The sequence below is a fragment of the Dermacentor andersoni genome, chromosome 8, assembly GCF_023375885.2.
Source record: "Dermacentor andersoni chromosome 8, qqDerAnde1_hic_scaffold, whole genome shotgun sequence".
Taxonomy (NCBI): domain Eukaryota; kingdom Metazoa; phylum Arthropoda; class Arachnida; order Ixodida; family Ixodidae; genus Dermacentor; species Dermacentor andersoni.
In genome coordinates this window covers 41,491,025-41,505,810 of record NC_092821.1, presented here as the reverse complement: position 1 = coordinate 41,505,810, position 14,786 = coordinate 41,491,025, and the positions used below count along the sequence as shown (strand labels likewise).

The 14,786-nt window shown below is 46.1% G+C and overlaps 1 protein-coding gene across 1 annotated transcript in view; it reads left to right on the top strand.

Annotated features, from left to right (window-relative positions):
* Positions 1–3,477: 3,477 nt before the first annotated feature.
* The window catches only part of LOC129383519 (uncharacterized), a 139,930-nt gene continuing 128,621 nt past the window's right edge, over positions 3,478–14,786 (top strand). The window contains exon 1 of the mRNA XM_072284058.1: positions 3,478–3,576. Coding sequence (XP_072140159.1) covers positions 3,478–3,576 — 99 coding nt within the window. The remainder of the gene's footprint in view (positions 3,577–14,786) is intronic.

The following is a 14,786-nucleotide window of genomic DNA, read 5'->3' as shown; positions in this document are numbered from 1 at the left end:
TCGGATTAAGAAAGAACGGGCACGCGAATCACCGACGGACGAAAGTATGACAAGCAAATGCTGCGTTTTCAGGTACCTGCACTAGTGAATGAACTCTTTCTACGTGAGTACGTTAATTTGCATCCGGTTTGTTATAGAGGACCGCGGGAGAGGTTCTTGCGAGATCTGTCAGTGGCAACAAGAAGGGTTTTCTTTATTATTGAAGGAGATTGTTTTCTTTACTTCGTGCAACAAAGAATGCTGGATGGGATGTTCTTTTTCTAGTCGAAACTCTTTCTTCCTCCTGTAATTTGTTGGTATATTCTGACATTTGTTATGCGTACTGTGCTCACTTTCCTGCTGTGCGGTGCCGTGCTCTCGGTATTGCGGTATCTACATAAGAAAATATTGTCTATGCCAAATAATATATGCAGCCCAAATCTCCGTCAAGCCCCGCTTCTTCGCCGGTGCTCCTTACTTCTAGCGACATGTTGTCTAGGAAACTCGACAAAGAAAGAAAATATGGCGGAATTCTACACCGTTCCGGAACTTGACGATGTCCAGAGCAGCACCCCGCGCTTTGAAGTAGTGGCAGCTGGTTTCAAACGCGCTGCATGCTACTATATCGCGCGCGAACTAGCGGTACCGATGCGACGCGCCACAGGAAATTCCGGCTTTCTCCCTCCGACAGGTGTCACCGCTACGGGGGTCCTCCCTTTCACCTCCCTCTCTATTTCTGTGCGGAAACGCCGAAAATTGATAACACGCAAATGCCGGCGCGTCAACTAAAGAAAGAAAGGTTTCACGGGGCGCAGAAGGGGAGAGGGAACGTTGTACGCGCGTAGTGTTCTGCCGTGCGAAGCCGATCGCGTGCTCTTTCAGTATTGATTGAGAAGTGAAGCCGGTGCAGCCGAGTACGACGACGTCAGGGTGACGTGATGGATACAGCGCGACGTTGGTTTGACGGCTGTAGCCCATCATCACGTTTTTATTTTCCAGTGCGCTTTGTGGCTTGAGTTCTTCCTCCACTTTTCTTAGCCTTGCCTAAGCCTTAGCATCACTTAGCTTTTTTCGTTATATTAAAGAGGTGCTTTTAACTGGCAAAGCAGGCAGTACTCTGTTGTGCATAGAAAAGTTTGTCTACGAAGTCCACGCTGCAGTCTGCCTCGTGTATCGTCCGGAGAGGTTCGACGGAGGAAATGTGTTGTGTCCAGTGGTGCTATTTTCGGAGACTACGCTCGGTGCTGAAATAGTGCTTCATCATGGGTTGGGGGGCGGACTGATCGTGTCATTTCATTTCTCTAGCACAATGTCGGACGTCTATCTGTACTGCCACGTAGCCTACTCGTTACCGCAGAGTAATATTTGTTAGTCATCTCTATAGTTGTAGTCATCGTTGTGAGTGCTTGATTTACAAGTCCTCAGGCATTGACAGTTTTCTAACTGTTCTTGAGTGAACGTGTGTTTGTTAGTCACTTACTCTACCACGCCCTTTTCCGCCTTTTGTGGTTCTGGAAATTTATTACGATATGGTATTTCATTTTTGATCCTTAGCTTTGACGTATGGATATGTTGTACTTCCTGTGTTGCGGCTACATCTGCACAAGATAATGGAGCGGTGCAGTTTATTATGCATGGCAATTGTCGTCCATATAATTATAAGCTACCTCTATCGTCCTCCAGGCTTTTTTAATTGTGTGTGATACATTTCACTTTAGTTTCACTGTCTCTGACTGTACGGAGGTGTTCACTGTAATAGTAACGACAGAATCTCCAGAATCACGAAACTGTCGCGTTCTTCCATGGCTTCCTACGTTTTCCCATTTGCATGGCATGTTTATTGCCTACGTTGCTTCCGTTGTCATAAGAAGCAGTAGCTTCCACGCTCCATTTCGCTTCCGCCTGGAAATCTCGGTTCAGTCTCTTCGTTGCCTTCTGTGACCTTACTCGGGTGTCACGTGAGACTTTTTATACATGTCATTTTCGTTTAATGTTTCAGCCTTCTTGCCCCTTCTAGAAATGCCGCGAATTATTTTCACTTGATAGACGCGAAGAAGGGGAAGGGAAGAAGAAGAAGCTTTCTATAACGGAAAAGAAATTTGTAAGTTACCGTAGGCACAGTACTGGAATCTGCTGCGGTTCTTCATGGCAGCCCTCGCTGAGACGAGCGTTACTCCCAAAACTACAGATCTGTCAAATAAACTCTCGATACTGGGCGCTAAAACACATGAGTACGTGTGTTGTCTCCTTGATGAACAAAATTTAGCGTGCACGATCGGAGTCTTCGTTTGGTGCTGTGCCGGTATGCATTGCGGCACAGGAAGTGACAATCGTTTCTCGTACTTGTTTTTCTAGGATACTGCTCACTGCTTCTTGCTAACGCGGTCTTATGAGGTGCTGTACAGTGTGTTTAACGTGACGAATGTTTTTTGTTTCGCTACCTGCAACTATTCGCAGCATAGTTTTGGAGGTCTCCTTTAAAAGTTTGTGGTCGGTTTAGGTCGGGTTTTTTATGCCTGTTTCCTTGTACATTTGTCATCCATTTCTGAACTTATACTATAGTATTTTTGTTTCCTAAACATCAAATTAAATCATGATTGTTCATGATTAAGAAAGCATATACTTGTTACAGTTATGGAAATGTTGACAATGGCAGGGAATATATTACCTGCCCACGTATGTCCACGATGTTAAACTGCGGAATGAAAGAAATTATGTTTTATCACTTGTATTGAACACCCAGGAGATCCACTGCATTATAGCTCATCGAAGCCCCTTGATCGAATCCAGATGGACCACGGCTTTAATTCGTATCCTCCAACATAACTTTTTGCACTATTTGTTGACTGACGAAAACAGTTTCTAGCTGTTTACGCGTACTCCAACTTACTATATGAATATTCAGCTTTCTTACTGCTCTAGGTATATGTTAATTGCTTTTGTAATGTTCCATTGCCTCACGTTTCACGCTTTCGTCACCAAGGGTCTACTCTTCAATCTCTGTCCAGCGAACCCTGTTGGCAGCAGAAATCTGCCTCCAAACTAAGGCTCCAAAGGAATGATTGATGGTTCATTAAAGTGAAGCTTCAGGAGCTGTACTCAGATCGTCCTTCTTAAAAGCTGCCCGGTGAAATGAAAAGGGTTGAACGCGCGAAAAGTGCTCCCTAGGATCACAGTATAATCAGTGGAGTATCCGTAAATTCTGCTGCACTGATAATCAGTATAATCTTTGGCACACACTAAGCTTATGCTTTTTCCGATGAACTTCCCTCACACGAAGAGAACTGTCATACCTGGCCTAGACGACGTTCGATGGTCAAATGACGTCTTAGAACTTCTCTTGTGGCATGACCTCCATTTTTTTCTTTCGCTGCCTGTTTGCTAACGAGTAATAAGACAAACGTCATGTGTTGGTAGAAAGTCCTTCCTTACTGGTGTTAAAAGCTGAACCCATAAACGAGACTTGCGGACAGTGGTTTTCCTCTGGCTTCGAGAAACATGGCGACGCAGCGGCCAACCTCTCTCTCTCTGGACGCTTACCGCGAAAGGATTATGGCAGCTGCCCAGTTTCATAATGCCAGAAAAAGCATCGCCGAGGTGAGTGCAACCTATCGCTTCACTCACGTTATCCTTTACGTTCAGTGAAAGAAAAAAATACGATTCTCCTCTACAAAAGAACAAAGAAGGGTTTCGTTTATCTGACTGCTTCCTTCTTCTTCTTTTTTTCTTCTTTTTTTCTTTTTTTTTTACTGACACCCTGTATGTTTATGAGACAGTGTCATTACCATCACTGTTTTTGTCGGAATTCTTAGTTCGAGTCACCTTGTAATATGGTAATGTTGTATTCACTGGTAGGTCGTACTGCCGCTTTGTGTGCGTTCAGTGGGGACAAATTAATTTTTCTACACAAGCCCTGAGCATAAGTGTATAGCTGTATGTGTGTACGGCACTTGGTGTTCCTAAGCGAAGAAATAAACCTATTCGGGCGCCAACATCTTCCTATCCCGTAAATTAAAGTACCGAGAGCGATAGAGGTTCCTCCGTCAATGTCGGGTTCTGCAGCTGACAAGGACGTCGCGGGTTCGATTCTCGAACCCGCGAGAATCGAAGAAAGCGCTGGTATGTAAAGGAATCAATGCATAGATTTTGACGCATACAAGAGAAAACACAGGTTGTCAAAATTTATTCGAGGCCCCCAGTGCGTCGTCTCTCAAACCCCCACAGCCAATTTGGGACCGCGATCGCCACGAACCAATCGCGATTCACGAATCCCTCAAATAATGGCAAAATAAGAAAATCGAAGAGAATGAGGAAAGAAGCGCAATCCGCTCGCAGTCACGTACGTAGTTTACGGCTAACAGTATGACAGACCGCTAGACAGACAGAAAAGGAATAGGTGAATGGAGTAAGAGCAAATATTGGCTTTGAGCGTGAGCGAGGCATGGGGCGCTACAGTGTTCGCGTCAGGGCATCTCGCTTTGGGCCGTGGATAACGAAGAACACGTGGCTAAAACGACCGGCGCCAGTAGGAGAAGTGGGGGGGGGGGGGGGAGAAGCCGGACGAATCCTCAGAGAGCTGTCCAAGTTTTCTTTTTTTTTTTAATTCGTGTCTGAGTGGGTTGTCTGATTTTTCAAAGTCTTGGGAATGAAAACCGATACAAGCACCATACAGGAGAGACACAATAGCTCTATCGGATTTACTCTACATCCACTGCCTATCCTGAGAAGGACGCTTTGCGCTCACCCCGTGCTCGTTGAAATTTTAATGCAGTACATAGAAGTGCCCTTCTCGAGTAACCGCGCAAGGTATACGGGTGATTTACGATGAAAGTTTAAGCTGTGAACATTATTACAGCCTTTGTAGAGGAATACTTTATGAAACGTTTGTGAACCTTACCGAGCCGTTACAAGAAATGTGCTAAGAGTTGTTAACAATATGACGCAGTTAATTTGCATCGGCTAGAAATAAAGAGAATGTTGATGGCGATGCGCGAGAAAGTTGAATTACGGTGTTAGTTGGAACTATGCTGTGAAGTACTTACTGTACCGCTTAAATTCGTTGTAGAGGCTTTATGTAGACACGTTTTCACGGTGTACTGGTAGAACCAAATACGACGCTAAGTTCAAATTTGGTGGAATTGGGAGCCCTGTTACTGGTCATATGCGGGTATTGTCTAAAAATGTGGGATTTATTAACGCACATTAGACGATTATTAGTACAACTGCTCAAAATAGTGCTACGGAACAATATGCGCGATCACGAAAAGGCGAGCAGTGTGAAGACGACGACGACGATTAGAAGCTAGCGCGGGCTCTTGCCTCTTGGCCAAGTGCAGCGTATTTTCTTGTAAATATACTTGTACATACCGTATTTACTCGATTCTAAGCACCCCCTTTTTTTCACGATCGCGATGCCCAAAGTGAGGGGGGGGGCTTAGATTCGAAAAATCTTGAATGACCCCGGCCCCCCCCCCCCTCCCTCTTTTCGCTGCGACATCACGACGAGACGGGTGCGAGAAACTGCATCTTATTTTGCAAACATTCAAAGGAAAAATCGGTGCAGACAGTGAACCTACCGCTTGTGTCGGATGCTCAGTTACTATCACTGCCACTCGAGTTCGTCGCACCGCTTGCACCGCCGCTCTCGGTATCCCACAGCAGGTCGTCTTCCGTTCCGTCGAAGTGGTTTAGGATCGAGCACTTCTTAAATGATTTGACCACAACGTCCACTTGGACCCGCTACGACGCGTCCGAAATCCACTTTGCCATGGTTGATGGGGACGCTTTCTGCAGCTTTGGCCGTACAGCCATACAGTCCGGCTGTACGGCGTACTCGCGCCGCGGACGTCGTGCCACCTCGGGATTCCGACGGCTCCGGCTCGATGACAGAGTGAGCAAGTGCGCTTGGCGGCCTTGGCTACACGCTCTTCCTAACAAATAGGGGGGTGCTTAGATTCGCATGCAAACTTCTTTCCCAATTTTCTCGCGAAAATAGAGGGGGGTGCTTAGAATCGAGGGATGCTTAGAATCGCGAAAATACGGTAGCTTTTCGTCTGCGTCTTCCTACGTAACATATCTGGTGGAGGTGCGCGGTATCGATCCCCGTACCTAAATATACTTGTACATAGCTTTTCGTCTGCGTCTTCCTACGTAACAATATAAACAACCACTTCGCTGGAAATTTAGCTCTGATTTTGCGAAGGTTCCGCAAGTCAGCTCTGATATTTATTTTTTCATGCTTCGTAAGCTGCTCGGGGTTTCATTTTATTTGATTATTTATTGCACCATAAGACTTCGAGGTGTTCATTTACTATAAGTAAATAAGTACAGTTGCGCATCGCCATGTCATACATGTAACATAATTTTTTGCTTTAATTAGTGTTTGTGGCATTCGACGTGAGGTAGGCCTATACTGCATGTTTGCTCCAAGTTTTCGATACCGATATGACATTCGTGTGTCTGTGTTTAACTGTTTCCTAGTGCACATGCGCAGTGTTATGAACTTCCATCACTTCGCGCGTGTACTTATCTGATGTCTGTATGGCTTGATTTATTGCGCTGCTGTGTTTTTTTTTTTTTTTTTCTTGTGAAGCCTCGGTACTCTCTTGGTGTATACAGCCTGTTCCAGCAAACAATTTCACAAATCTTTTAAGATTGCCTGTGGCATATAGCACAATTTTAGCACATGAGCTGCTCTGCTTGAACAGTCGGAAAATACTTGCAAAAAAAAAATGAAATGCATAACCAACTAATTAACGAAAAATCCCTAATAGAGTTTCTAAGTAATCACTTTATGACACATATTGCAATTTACAAATTCTAACGGGTGAGCCTGCAAGGCGTATTCACTTGGAAAAGATTGTGTGGATGATGCCGTTTATCAGATGAGACATGCGCCGTCAAACTTGCGGTAAACATGCACTTTCCTTCCATTTATTTGCTTAACACAAGGTCGTTTTAGGCACTGAAGCACGAAAGTAACTGGAACGCCAATGCATTTCTATGCAAAGTTGGGGAACAGATATCTCCAAACTGGCGTAATACTGAGAATTCCTTTCAAGTGGATCTGCCTTGCGAAGGCCCCGGCTAGATTTTGTAAATAGCAATATGAGCCATACTGTAATTAGTTAAAACGTAATAAAAAGGTTTTTTATGAATTACTGGATTATGCATTTCAATTTCTTGCGCAAGTAATGTCCACCTCTTCGTGTAGACCAGCTTACGGACTAGAAATGGGCTATCAGTCACAGACAATTAAAAAAAAAATGAAAGTATTCTCTGAAACAGCCGGTACACGTATAGTATAATAAGGAGATGGGCACAGCGTTTAATATTCAACCGTATATTGAAAATATCCCCGCAGCAGCTAAGGTGATCTCCCAATTTCTTCGTTATTTTTTGACAGAGCAAGAACTTTTGCGATTTGCAGCCTACCAAATAAACATCCTCGCCAGCACTCTCGCCTCTTCCTCGAGATTTTGGGCAACGCGAGTGCGGTGCCCGCGCAAGCAGCAGCAGTTCGCGAGGACAAGCCTAAACTCTCTCGCCCCGAGATCGTCGCCCCCTCGTCCGCGATGATACACTGACCTCGCTCAGCCTCGGCCGAACCTCGTCGCACGCAGCACGCGTCGTACGCGCGCAACGGGACCGACGCCCCTCTTACCTTCTCCGGAGTTCTCGAGAAAGACTCATTTATAATGCAGAGCGACATTTTTTTTTTTTTTTTACTTATAGGCGACGCCTCTGTAGGGGCTCTCCCTCGTCCGGCGTTTTATTTTTTTTTTTTCCCCTTTCACGTTCGTTACACGGACTTGTCCGCTCCTTCACACTGCTTACGACTCACGGCTGTGCTACGCAAGACAAATAGATACTAGAAAAAACGACAATAAATAAAGAAGACAGCGAAGGAGAACACGCTGCGACAGGGCAGGTCTTGGAGGTCTTGCGCCGGTCGTAACAGGATACTTCAATAACGATAAAAACGGCCCAGTACCAGGCGTTCGGGCTGTGCGCGATGTATGGAAAGCCGCGTGAACGCCCTCGGCTCTCGGGCTCGCAAGCTGTGAGAGGTATGAATAAAAATAAAATGTAGCGGGGGTGGGAGAATCGAAAAAAAAAAAAGAAAGAAAGAGACGCTGTTCGGATCCTTCCGGCTAATACCTGGCGCATTTTGTAAGCGTTCGCCGACAAGCCGTGAGTTATGGATTCTTGACACTTCCAAAATCGCCGGATTATGCGAGCGGGTCCTTTCTTCCTTGGTCTTGAGGGGAGGGTAAAGAAATAATAATACGGCAGTGTTAGCGGCTCGAGAGAAGGAAGGTAGGGTTCTGGAAGGAGGAGGATATAATCGGGAGCGAAGAGAATGTATGGGCGACGCCGTTGGGCCCGGGACGATATTCGTGAAATTAATTTCGCGAGCACAACAGATCTTTTTTTCTTTGAGCCACACGATAGTAAAAATGGCGCAGCTTTCTTATGATTTTTTTTTTACCAGACTGCACTTTTCTGTGCGTAACTCACGATCAGTCAGGATAGTTTAGTGCCATGTTTTACGACGTGAATGCTAGGACGATAAAATGCATTCAAGTGTCCGGACGGTAACGTTTCGGAGAAAAATAGACACTGCCGCTGCCTCGAGAGAGATAAAGAGAGGGGAAAGAAATGTAGGGAGGTGAACCAGGCGTATGTCCAGGTTTGCTACCCTACTCAGGGCAAAGAGGCTTAAGGACTGACGGGAAGCTTATCGAACGGAGTGGAGGATCTATAAAATGACACGGCTCAAAATCTAAAGACTAAGCTCGCAGACATTGAGGCGTAGTTGGGCTGGTGTCACATAGATGCGCGATACCATCGCCAGATGCAGAATGCAGTGCCGACCGTGCAGGCTGCGCCACACGCCTTTGACTTACGGAAATTAATACGGAGCGCCGGATTTGGCTGTCGGAACAATGCGCCTCGCAGATGCGGCGCTGCGTGGCGGGATGCCTGCGTTCTGCTGTAACAAAGGCCACATCGAGTGCTCAAAGCTGCGTGGCCTGTTCCTGCTTGCCTCGCCAGTAAAGTAACTCGTTCCATGCATTCGGGTACTGGTTAAAGTAATTCAATTACGGTGAGCGCTACCAAGTCAAAACTAATTGATCGATTACAAGACCGCAGGAAATGTAACCGAGAGCGTGTAAATAATTGCACGTTATCCGTTATGCACAAGTCTGCTGAGGTCTCGACTTGTGAGCTTCTGGTGGATGGGATCGTCGTCGAAGGAGCTCTGCCAACCACCACTGCTACCATACGATCATGATTATCGCGCCACTATTTTTGGTAACCGTTTTACCATCATGACGTAATGCAAGCGTCAAGGTCGCTGCCAACGTGTGATCACGAGCAGCATGGCAGGCCGCTGGCAATGTGCGACGCCAAGATGTGGAATTAGACACAGTTGTTATGTACAAAGATTCCAATGAGGAAAATATGACGGCAATGCATACGGGAGCACCAGATTTCATTGTTTTCGCTTTAGTTTGGCTTGAAAGCTTTAACTTTGTCGTTTAGTTTCACTTTGCCTTTGCCTTTACGATAACCTTTAAAGAAAATCTGAGGTGAGTAAACTGGAAGACTCTGGAATAATACAGGAGAACCGGAAATGTTGCGAGAAACACTGAAATGATGCAGGAACTGCGCTTCTCTGTAGTATAGAGCAACAGCGGCGAGATAATTTGAGCACGTGAATTTCAGCAGTCGTATTTATTTTCTTCAAACAAGGGCGTAAACATCAACTTTCGGAAAATGCGCACATTACGCGTTCATTAGGGACCACGTGACGCGGCATGCCTCGGAGTAGTCTCTGCGCGCGTGTGCTCCTCGAGGCACGGAACCTTCTTCGAAAGAAAATAAAAATAAATAAATAAACAAAGACCGCGTCCGCGTTCAGAAGCCCTTCCGATGGCACAGCAGAACGCTCGCTCTCCGGGCAGGTGCGCTCCTTTTTCCCTGGGCGCCCGCAAATCTGAGCACTGCCGGGAAACAAGGCAGGCGGCGTCGTCTCCCGAGCTCGCCCCCTAACGAATCGGGCCCAATTAATATTCACGAACGTTGTTCCGACTGCGCGTTCCGCCATGTTCTCCCCACCAGAAACCCCCTCCCCGGTCCCCGAGCGCATTCGCGGGGAGCCACTCGAGCGGATTTTGCTGAACAATTATTCTGGCCGCAGATGCAGAACGCAGTAGGGGATACGCGTGCTTTTCGCAAGCGTGCGCGCTTGTGCGTATGTGCTCGGCTACAAAATATTGCGTCGCGGAAGGGCCGCAGAATAAGGAATAATCCCGCCGCCGGCGATAGAGGGCGGGGCCCTCCGACTAATGACGGCGATGCGTCTTTTTAGACGAGCTTTCGTGGGAGTGCGGCGTTCGGGTAAGGCTGAAGTAGGTGTTGGTAAACAAGCGATGTCTCGAGGGGGCAGGTGTTCCTCGGGGGAGCGATATATAGAGAAAGAAAGAAAATTGTACGCTACTTCGCGTGCCTTTCGTGATTATGTAGACTACATAAAATGAGCTCATTAGCTAACAAGGTGTGAACGATGGAACGAAATGGCGGGCGAACAATGAAAAATTCACGAAGCCAGCAGTTCTTTTTTTTTTCCCTCTCTCTCTCTCTTCCCGTCAAGGAATATTCGTTCGAAGTAGAGGGTCTACGTGCAAGTCTCGCATGTAGACTCCCTAGTTCGGAATTTTGATGCGAGCCTTCTTTCGTGGTGCGTGCGTTGTTGCGCTACGTCGATGCGCGGCCATGAAAAGAACAATTCACGACAAGAAAGTGTGACGCAGTGAGCCGCTCTTTCATAGGCTTGCCACGCAAATCCATCAACCAACAATGTGAGAAAGCTTGCGAAAGAGATGCAGGGAAGGGAGTGACCCGCTATTTAGTTAATTACAGCAGAAGGCTTGAGAGGTACTGAAGCGAAAGAAACCATTTCGGAAGGGAAGTTTTTGTGTAAGGGGTGAATACTGTCACGCGCATGCGCCATTTTACTCATTGCCGATGTTCATATTGCAAGTGTCTCAAGAGCAAACAGAGCAGTGCTACGAACTCCGTCAGCGTGGTGTCCATTTTCTCCCGGCACCCTCGTGTTGCTTTGGTCACCATTTCGTAAAGCTGGCCTTTGTGGAAAAACTACTCCACTGCTACACAGCCTCACATCGCGTTCTCCGCCAAGTGACCGAAGTCCCCTATGGAATCATTCCAGCCACGCCCACCGCGTCCTCCGCTGTGACAACGTGTCAAATTGTCCACGTCCCCAGGCTCAAGCCGTACAACTCACCGGTCACGCACCTTCGACATTTAACCGCATCGGGACGGCGCTTTTGCCGCCGGGTGTAGTATTACGATACCATCGACAGATGCTGAATAGACAGGCCTCCACGAGAAAGTCGTTGAAGTGTCTGGGATGTTGGCGCGAGCGAATGCCTATCTTGCGGTATAGCTGCAGTGTAAATGCAGCGTAGATAATCTCGTTTCTCTGTGCCTTTCCAGACGCTAACAAGATTTCGCCGAATTATCACTGTTGTCAAGTTATCGCTGGACGACAGACACAACCTACTATATCCGGACTTTCATCATTCTTGTCACCGATTATACACAGAGTGTACCATATATATATGTATATATATATATATATATATATATATATATATATATATATATATATATATATATATATATATATATATATATATATATCTGTGTGTGTGTGTGTTTACTTAACGTTTTCGGCAGCTGGACCAGCCTTCGTTAGAGTACACTCTTTACTGGATGCGACGCTGTACTCTGACGAAGGCTGGTCCACCAGCCGAAAACATTTAGTAAACATGTCTGACTTCCAAAAAGTTTCTCGTCGTCAGTGTCCTGCATATCTTACGTCGGGCCCTGCGTGCAGAACATTAAACACACACACACACACACACACACACACACACACACACACACACACACACACACACACACACATATGTATATATATATATATATATATATATATATATACTTTATTACACGCGGACCCATATGAGAGAGGGGTGGTCGTATAACTTTAGCCAAGGTTTAAAGTAACACAAGTTTTGTGTTTGACTGCTTTGCATAATGAGTGAACGTTATCTAATAATATTCGCTGTTATTACGTTCGGGCACAAATTCCGATGAGAAAGCTGTAGGGCGTCCTAGGAGACATCTATTTCGGCTGTTTTGGACTTTCCACATGTTAGGTAATCAGTGCGCCAACGAATATTTCGCATTACATGGCTTGCTGAAAGCATAACTTGACTCGGAATGGAGCACCTAAGACGTCATTATCTCCCGCCCTGCATTTAGTCCTGCCGGAACTGTGACCACTGGGCCTGGCACCGTGAGGAGGCTTTGTTTCATTTTAACGTCACTAGCATTCTCAGATAACCTCACCAACTTCTCAGTATACACGTAGTCATTTCATACGGCTATGTCTAACCTCTTTAAAGGCGCTCTTTAACAAAAAAAAAATATCCTTTAAAGTTACTCTTACTCCAGGTGGAATGGAATCCACGTCACACGTCTTCCTCGAGCAAAGCAGCACGACCTTATAGTGCTGCGCCAAGAATGCGTACCGACAGCGACCGAACAATTCTCAGCGTTCCCGCACAGCGGAACACCACGAATCTCGGATTTCACGCGCGCACTTCGCGGTGGAGCCGCTACATGGCGCAGCGTGTCCTGAAGGAAGAGCGAAAGAGAGGAGCCCGGCAGAGGCACAGGGCTCATGCATGACGTGTTTCAGCCGTGGCAATACGGCGCGTGACTACATTGCCTTAATGTTAATTTGATTAACGCTGACATTCGTCGTGGCCTCTTATCTACTGAAAATTTATTTCTCTTGAATAAGTTTGACGAAGAGGTTGGAGGCCTTCAGCTGAGCCGGCGGCTCGTCGCCCCAGGGCGGGCAAGCAAAACTAAAGGCACTAAACCAAGAGCAGAAGCAACGCTGAAATACACTGAAGACGCTCAAATATTAGGATATTAGCAAAATTCTGCACAGAAATAAAGAAACCTATATATGATAGTAATCTTGCGCTCGCAGACTCGCAGTTCCAAGTAATAGCACGCAAATGAGTACGAAACCAAGCACAGACGTTGGCAGTCTTCCAGACCAGACGGCTACCGTCAGAGAACTTCCGGTGGTCCAAATTATTCCGCAATCCCCCACTACGACGTGCCTCATAATCAAATCGTGGTTTTGGCACGATAAACCCTATAATTTAATTTTAATTTTTTAGACGGCTAACGTATCTACATTAGCTACATAACGCTACACATAGCTCCATAGTTACAAATATAATAAGTTCAAACCTAAATAAAACCTATAAAATGTGCGGCATTTAGACGATTGTAATAGTGGAATCGGGCACAAACGTATAATATGAGGCAAAGGTTCTTGCGTTAAAAAAATTGTTTTTGAAGCCAAAAGTTATATTTTTTGTACCTTCGTTTATGGCGATAGACGAATGAGTTCTTTCAAGGTTTCCTTGTGCCTTACGCGTTACTTTCTTTGTCTCTTTTTTTTTCTGCAGCTGCGCATTTTTTTTCTCTTCCGCATTATCCTTCCGTCGTACATTCTTTCTGTGCCTCGGAAAGTTTGCAGCGGCAAGCGCTACCGCCATTAGTCCGCGCATTCAGATATGCGCGTCGAAACTCGAAGCCCATGCTTGACTTGGCCCAAGATAACGCCTGACGTCAAAGCGCCCAAGGAAACGCAGGCATCTAAGGCACGTTCACGCCAGGCGTTAACTTGACCAAGTCAAGTATGGGCTTCACGTTTTGTGGCGGATATCTGAATGAGGGGGTAAAACTTTTTACTGCTTGCCGTCGAAAAATAGAGAGAAACCAAGCCAGCAGACTTAGCGAATTTTTGGGCTCTGAACTCATTTAATGTGACAGGAGCATTCTCCAGCAGTGATGACCGCCATCTCTATCAGGCCAAGTTTTCCTAACAATGCTCGTAACGCCGGCCTTGTTGTGGCGCCATAAATCTTCATATTTCGTATTTTTTTTTTGTAACTGGCAGCTTTAATAGACGAAGTAGGCCTAATTTTTACCACACAATGTACTTCCGTGAATAAAGAGTGGCAAGGAGACGACAACAAGGGGAAAGGCAGGGAAGTTAGCCACAACATAAAATTCCATTTGCTCATTTGCTATCATACGCCAGCGACCGAGGTGAATAAAATAGCGAGATAATAAACGAGAGTTCACGCATACAGACAGACTCACAGCCGTCGAAAAAAGTTAACACCAGTCGGCGCCAAAGTAGTTTGTTCAAGTATGCTACCCTTAGGAATTGTAACCCTGCATTTTTAATCTCGGTTAGGACACCTATTGAGGTCATCACTCCCGAAAAGGTTTTGTCCTCGACGCCAGTTAGAATCGCGAGCGAATATCCTTCCACACTAACACTAATGAACAGTACACCCAAGGGTCTTCTCTCCACCGCATTATCCCGGGCAGCGTTGCCATCATTGCCGACACAGAAGTCAAGAGACTGCTTAAAGGCTAATGGCAGCCATAGCGAACAAAACAGAGTTGCCTCACATGTGTCAAGAATTCAGGTGAAATTCTAAGGTAGATCGAAATGTTCCAGCGCGCACAGAGAGATTTATGTTGTGTGGTCCAGGTAGACGACTTCGCGTCTCGTCTTCGAGACACGAAATGCTTCGAGCGTGTCAGTGCTAGAAGCACTTCTAAGTTGTCGTCACCACCGTAGTGCCGGCAGGATCGAGAAGCCGGGGCAC